The sequence below is a fragment of the Cebidichthys violaceus genome, unplaced genomic scaffold (assembly GCF_023349555.1).
Source record: "Cebidichthys violaceus isolate CVI_PGR_0920_01 unplaced genomic scaffold, fCebVio1.0.p SCAF_20, whole genome shotgun sequence".
In the NCBI taxonomy this organism is placed as follows: domain Eukaryota; kingdom Metazoa; phylum Chordata; class Actinopteri; order Perciformes; family Stichaeidae; genus Cebidichthys; species Cebidichthys violaceus.
In genome coordinates, this window is record NW_027176373.1 from 8,662,088 (window position 1) to 8,669,201 (window position 7,114).

General features: G+C 38.1%; 1 protein-coding gene across 2 annotated transcripts; it reads left to right on the forward strand.

Moving 5' to 3' along the window:
* Positions 1 to 609: 609 nt before the first annotated feature.
* Positions 610 to 6,814, forward strand: LOC137876741 (ras-related protein Rab-34-like). 2 transcript variants are annotated; one of them, XM_068716534.1, is made up of 11 exons: positions 610 to 730; positions 1,004 to 1,231; positions 1,702 to 1,793; positions 2,762 to 2,827; positions 3,631 to 3,887; positions 4,213 to 4,277; positions 4,392 to 4,443; positions 4,520 to 4,601; positions 5,079 to 5,169; positions 5,291 to 5,398; positions 6,459 to 6,814. In XM_068716534.1, exons 3-11 carry the CDS (start codon positions 1,764 to 1,766, stop codon positions 6,518 to 6,520), a joined length of 813 nt encoding a protein of 270 aa, XP_068572635.1. In that variant the 5' UTR covers positions 610 to 730; positions 1,004 to 1,231; positions 1,702 to 1,763; the 3' UTR covers positions 6,521 to 6,814. The 2 variants fall into 2 exon arrangements, with proteins under 2 accessions (XP_068572635.1, XP_068572637.1); XM_068716536.1 differs by having other exon boundaries at positions 3,786 to 3,887.
* Positions 6,815 to 7,114: the final 300 nt, after the last annotated feature.

The following is a 7,114-nucleotide window of genomic DNA, read 5'->3' on the forward strand; positions in this document are numbered from 1 at the left end:
CCACTGTTCCACATGATACTCACACCTGTCCCCCACAAAACAAAACTAAAATTACTCTGAAGCATGCGACATCAACTTAAATGTTGCACATGTAAATATATATCAGTCACATGCTATGAATTATAATGAACTAACCTAATTATTGTAGAATAATACAACTTGATTCTGTAAGTAAAAAGTAACAATGTGGAATCTTTCAGTATACAGTATATGGTAACAACATATGTATGGTAAACTGAAGTCATTAAAATAACACAAAAACGCAATGTTTACAGTGATTAAGGTTACAGTAGTTCAATAGATTTGTAGAGAGGAACAAAAAGACTTCATGTTGTGTTTGTATTCATGTGTCCCAAAGATACCTAAATACATCCTTTCTTACCTCCCCCTGTGCATCACCTACTCACTACCTTTTTCTAACTGAACAGGACAATTGAAAGAACAACATTTTATTTAAGTTACATTTAAGTTACATAAACAAATCTATTTATCAGTAAATAAAGCCAAAATACCAGTTGGCCACACGCTGGCGCTGTTTCTGGGTTTATTGGCGGGTTTTCCCACTAATTACACGGAGTGTCTGATTAGTTGCGTGTCTGCAGGCTTCTCAGTCCGGAGACTCAGTTCGTTGCTGTGAGCATCATTTTGTTCCGGGTTTATTTTCTCGACAGACTTTGGAAATCACATCTCACATCTTTCCTTCTGCATTTCATCCCCCCGGCAGTTTGAGGTAAAGTTGTTCAACTTACTTAAACCTGTTTTTAGATTGTTTTGGTTTTACACAGTAAGTTTCTTTTTTGCTCCATCCTTTATCTGCAAACACACTAATAACACACCCTTCCTTAATTCTTGATCTACAAATTGTAAAGAGAAATGTCACGCAGTGTTGCCACATCACAATTTGATCCAACCTGATAAGATGTCAGTTAACTGCAAACTGTTTCTGATTTAGTCTGCATATATTTCACAACATATTAACTTTCTGTTAATTGCTCTCTTTCAGGAAAACTGTGAAGACATTACCTACCCTTCTCTAGTTTTGTGGAAGTAGTGGAAAAGAAAGTTAACTGTGTGTGTGTGTGTGTGTGTGTGTGTGTCGTCTTGAAGTGAATGAAAAGTGTGTGTTTGTTGTCAGTCAGAGGGACACTTTGAAGGTGTGTCCGCATTGATCCACTGCAGCAGCATGTTGCCACCTGTGAAGAAGGACCGGGTCATTACTCAGCTCCCAACTGTTAGTGACACACACACACACACACACACACATGCCTTGTAATACAATTACAGCTCACAGTGTTACTGCTGATGATGAGGGTATTTAGAGTCTTAAATGCTGCTCTTTGTTTCTCTGAAAATGGACGGCTGCAAATTTGGAAAATGTTGTTGTCCTCACAAAACATCCAGCCTTGTTATGTGATATTTGAGTTTCATTTAAGATATAGCAATGCCTCTTTTCATTGCTATAAGTAAAGCTGACTGTTTGGAAATACAAGGTTTTCTCTGGACAGCAACAATTTAGTAGCTGTAATGAGCCAGAGGAAGGAAGGGATGATTCAAGTTTGTAACATTGCAACTTCTCCACTTTTTGGAATCTCTGAGATTGTTTTAATAACCAGGAGAGTCAGTCTCCTCTACTTTTTTTTACTGTCCAATGTGCCATTTTCAATTCATTTCTTTTCATTTCCTCTCCCACTTTCTTTACAGTGTTTCAGTCCTAATGCAGCACTGCACACCAAAGATGGCTTCCACCCACAGGTGAAGGCTGCATGCCAGGTACAGAAGACAGACACAGTGAGGTAAAGTCACAGAGGGGTGAACCAGACAACACACCACCTGGCCGCCCTTCCTGCTACTACACACACTGTGATGTCTTTAAAGTCAATGAATTAGTTCAGGCCGGGCCCTTTAAGTCATGCTGAGTCAGCTGACAGACCTCGATCTCACCCTTCACATCTGACTGCATTGATCTGGTGGTCTATTTGAGGGACAAGGCCGGTGACACATAAAAAAGTCAAGAAGTCGTTCTCTCAATACTACCCTACTCTACTTTACTGTAGTTTCGTAATTAAAAAAAACAAAACTCAAATTGCTAAATCAGCCGGGCGCTTTAGTTTTTAGTGAACGTTACTCAAGAATATGAGCATTTGTTTGTTTTTGCAGAGGAGTGATACACATTCAGTGAGAAAACAATGCTATTATTTCTCTTTTTTCTCTCTGATAAAACAATTTGAGCAGAAATCCTTGTGCTTCATACACAAAATAAATAGTTTTATGACTTTTAATATATTCAGATTTATTTGTTTAGTAAGAAATATTTGGAACAAAACTGCTTATAAGTTCAGTGCATTAATTTAGAGAAGAAGAGTCTGATTGTGGGAGAGTGATGTGTTCTGGGTTGATTGTGAGTGTTTTTGTGAGTAGAGTAAAGGGACCACAACAGTTGCAATGTGTTATACAACCCTGTGTAGTAGAATGATACAAAATGTAACCTTGCACCTTGAAAACCGATGCATTCGAACAGCCGGTAAATTTTACCCATTGGTGGTTTTAGCTATACAGCGACCCCTGGAGTTCCAGTGATAAGGGCGTCATGCATTAAATCTGTCTGTAAATTGACTTATTTAAGAATATCTAAATGTTTAAGGGGGCTGTAAGGCATAAAAAGCAGTTAAATAACGTCTGCATTTTATTGATCATGTTGCTGTGTGTTTCATGTTACTGTTGTTTGGAGTCGTGAATGACTGTTTAGGCTTTCTGTTGCCAGCTTCAATATCGCGAAGGTCATCGTGGTGGGAGATGTTGCAGTTGGGAAAACGTGTCTGATCAGCAGGTAAGAAGCAGTCATGAATAATTTGATCAGTTAAAGGATTGTGTGGCTGTCTTTAGATTTGTTAGTAAATTTTAGTCTGATTAAAATTATGGCTGTATTACTTGTTTAAGTGTTTCCTCTGCAGTTGTACTGTATATACAGTAGCTGCAGTGCTTTTGGGCATCATTCAATTTTTTCCCCAGAAAAACATGGTTGAATTTAAAGTTGAGGTTGTCGTTCTACAAATTACATGTCTTAGTTCTGGATGACTAAAATCATTACAGGTCAATGCATGATTTGCCTTTTTTAATTTCACATTTCTGTGGAAGTGCTGGAACTCTCCTTGCTACAATGAAAACACTTAAATACGTAGAAACATATGTACGTTTATCAAAGCTACACATGTCAACATAAAGTTGTTGTGTAATGATGTGGCGTTCAGTCACACAGGGAAACACAGACTTGACTGTTTTTGTTTTTTTTTTGGAAAAGGGTTTAATTGAGTTACAACCAGGTTAATACATAAGTGAGATAAAGAAACCCAATTTATATGCATTTATTAGATCTGAAATGTCAGTCAGGGTTAAGACTATATGATACTGCAAACCTGTGACTATTTCCAATCATTTAGTATTTCATTAATCAGGTGAGATAAAAGTAATTTATTAGTTCTGACTGTTGATCAATCAAAAATGTTCATTTATCAGAATGAGTAATCTCTTTGAAATCACCTCATGAATCCATTTTAATAGACTTGCTTTTTCTCGTCTTTTTCTTGCTTTTATTCTTTTTTATTTGTATTATTTTTATGTTTTATGATTAAGATTATTGTTAAGAAGAAGAAGAAGAAGAAGAAGAAGAAGAAGAAGAAGAAGAAGAAGAAGAAGAAATCACTTATGCACCACAAATGTTTAAGACATTTTCTAGACACATCAGAAACATTTCTCTCTCTCTTTCACTGTTCCCTTGTTCCTTTAAGGTTTCGTAAGGGTGCGTTTGATAAGAAATACAAAGCAACCATAGGAGTGGATTTTGAGATGGAGCGCTTCGAGGTGCTCGGTGTTCCCTACAGCTTACAGCTGTAAGTATGTCACAGCACCACAGACACACACACACTGAGCCCTCAGCAAACTAACTCACTTCCTGCACTGACTGATCATCGGGGTTAAATGGGTCAACAAGGTCTTTTTAATGCTACATGACTTAAGTTTGTCTTAAATTGGATGCCTCACATTATGTATTTACATTTCTCTGTGTTGGCTTTGGTTATGCATGTAAGTGCACGTGTGTAGAATTAGTGTCATTTTAAAGGGGACAGCGTCCCACAGCTCTTCTCTGTCCTCTTCCCTTCATCTGCACCAAATATCTCAACGAGCACCATTAAAGCTGCATCTGATCTATTTCAGGTGGGACACTGCAGGTCAGGAGCGCTTCAAATGCATCGCTTCAACGTATTACAGAGGAGCACAAGGTGAATGTAGCTCGGTCTCCAAAGTTTAGTGTTAAACGTCTCACCTTTTACTAAAGCGAGTGAACAGTGTCGTCTCAAACACCTTCTCATTGTTTATACTGTCTGTCTCTCCAGCCATTATAGTGGTGTTCGACTTGAGCAGTGAGAGCTCTTTAGCACATGCCAGGTAAGGAATTATGATCTAATTATTGTAGCACTAAAATGTAATTTGAAGTCTAATTATTGTCTTTCTGTCTATGTAGGCAGTGGCTGGAGGACGCCATGAAGGAAAATGACCCGTCCAGTGTTTTACTGTTCCTTGTCGGTACCAAGAAAGACCTCAGTGTGGGTGAAATTAATCAAAAATGAGTCAGTTAATTGATTTATTGTTGACCGACAGAAAATAAATCGAAAACTATTTTGATAATCGTTTCAAATGTGAGGTGACGTTTGTTTTTGTGCTAATATCTTAAGAGCTGCAACTAACAATTATTTTATGTGCATTAATTCAATAATTTCTGGTGACAATTTCCTAGAAATTTCCTAGAGCCCAATAGGCTTTAAAAAAAAGAAGACTGGTTCAGTTAAGACGATGCAAAGCAGTAAATTTGAGAACCAGAAACCGTTAAATGATCAGCACTTCTGCTTTAATTATCAAAATAGTTGCAGAATAATTTTGACTAATTTGACTAATTGTTGCAGCTCTGAATGTCTTACTTAGTTTAGTTCATGATCAGTCTATTTCTATAGTGAGTAATGGCCTGAAGCTTCATCACTTTCATCCTCTGCCCCGTTCCAACTGCCTTCCGTTTCCCTCCTCAGTCTCCTGATCAGTTGGTTCAGATTGAGGAGGAAGCCATCAGACTCTCTGAGGAAATCAAAGCAGAGTACTGGGCTGTGTCTGCCAAGTCAGGTGGGAGTTAATCACATATTATCATGAACAAATCCCCATCAGTCAACATCCCTGCATGCTTTTCATGTTCTGCTTTATCCCATCTCACTAAACTCCTTCCTCCATGTCTTTATTGATCCAGGCGACGGTGTCAGGGACTTCTTCTTCCGTGTGGCCTCTCTGACATTTGAGGCAAACGTTTTGTCCGAGATCGAGAAAAATGGCTCGAGGCACGTCGGTGACATAATCAGTGAGTCAGTTTGCTCAATTATGTCTCATTAGGAAGAAGGCAGCCACATTTTCAATTATCTCTTTTGATTTATTTACCAATTGATTAGTTCCATAAATGAAAATCAGTTTTTCTCATGACATGTGAACCCAAGCATTGCTTCAGCCTATGTTCTGTATCTCTGGCATGTCTAAAGCTGGGATCAGAAAATGTAGAGGACAAAACAGATGTTATTAAGACACAAAAACCGACACCTCAATACTCTGTCTGTGGCGCACAATTTGTTCTTATTGAAGATGTAAATCGCAAACAAATCACAAATAAACAGTAGTTTAACTAATCATCATTTAATCAGTAAACATTCCTCAAACAGAAGTAAATAATGTGTCTGCATGGGGCTATTTTCAGATGAAGATTAATACAAATTTAGTGCTCAGTGGTCACCAACCGTTTTTGCTTGTTTGTCCATAAATTTTAAAGGTGCCCTGTGTTTTTATTTAAACAAACGTTCTCTTTACGTTAAGTGTTAATTACCTTACCTTGAGATCTAACAAATATGTCAAATGCATTTCTTTCAGCTCTCTGTGTGAAATCACATCAGGAATACGTTTCACATCACGTGTCTGTTTGCACGTGCAAGAGAAAAAGAAAACAGGGACGCACCCTCCATAGTGCTACTAATGATTAAATTACTACTTGTAATCTCTTATCACAGATTATAAAATTGAGAGCAGTTTTATCACAAAGTGATTTTTCTACTCAGATTGTTTGCTGTGAAGGGTTTTAAACATATTGGATGAAAATGTCTTTCTTTCTTATCCCTTGAATCATTTTGTGTCCTCCAGATTGGGAACCACTGCTCTAATATATATATTATATATATACATATATATTATATATATATTATATATATATAATATATATACCTACATGTATAGTAATGAAGGAACACGTCTCCCAGTACAACTGTGTGGCTCATTAATGTTCAGTTCATTGGTGGCTGTGATTCTTCCTACTGTAGCTCACGTTGTTCATCTGAATGCCAAAAAATCTAAAAGTTGTTTGTATTTGCTTCACACAGGACTCACAGACAGAACAGAAGGCGATCACAAACCGAGCAAGAGGAAATCCAACTGCTGCTGATGAGAGAGAACAGCCGCTTGGAGGCACTTTACCGACCACACAGCAACACAAAACGGCACAATGAGGCGGGAAATTAAACTCAGCACGCTCATTGTGGATGTCATGAATAGGCCCTGTCAATAGCGATGTAATATCTGTAAAAGCTGCATTTGTGTTGTTCTGCAAAACAGCCTGAGAGGAGGTTGCACATAATGAGTTCTAAGACGAGGAAGTAACCAACAAGACGTCCTCTCAGGAATGTTTGCGCTGCTGGCCGGGGTTACAACAAATAAAGCCTTGTGAGGTGCTTGTTAACATTTTTATGAGAAAATTCCTCTAGATACGTTATTAAATGTCTCTTGCCTTCATAAATAGTCCGTCTGTGGCAACATCTTTCTCACACATTGGAGAGAATATCAGCTTAGTGTGCGTTTTTTTATTTTGGTTTCCTCGCTGGTCCTCCTTGTCATGTGTCTGTGCTGCTAATGTGACGCATACGCCGGCTCCCATGACCGCAGTCAAACCCACAACACATCTCTCCTCTGAGATAACCGTTCTCATGATCTCAAAAAAGGAGGGATTGTTTCCAGGGACAAAAACAAAACAGGAAGTTAC

What these genes read in the sequence shown, in the direction of transcription:
- LOC137876741 (XM_068716534.1), top strand. Translation starts at nt 1,764, where the DNA reads ATGCCAGGTACAGAAGACAGACACAGTGAG. An exon ending in CAGAAGACAGACACAGTGAG is followed by an intron (nt 1,794 to 2,761) that starts GTAAAGTCACAG and finishes TTCTGTTGCCAG; the next exon opens with CTTCAATATCGCGAAGGTCA. An exon ending in GTTCCCTACAGCTTACAGCT is followed by an intron (nt 3,888 to 4,212) that starts GTAAGTATGTCA and finishes GATCTATTTCAG; the next exon opens with GTGGGACACTGCAGGTCAGG.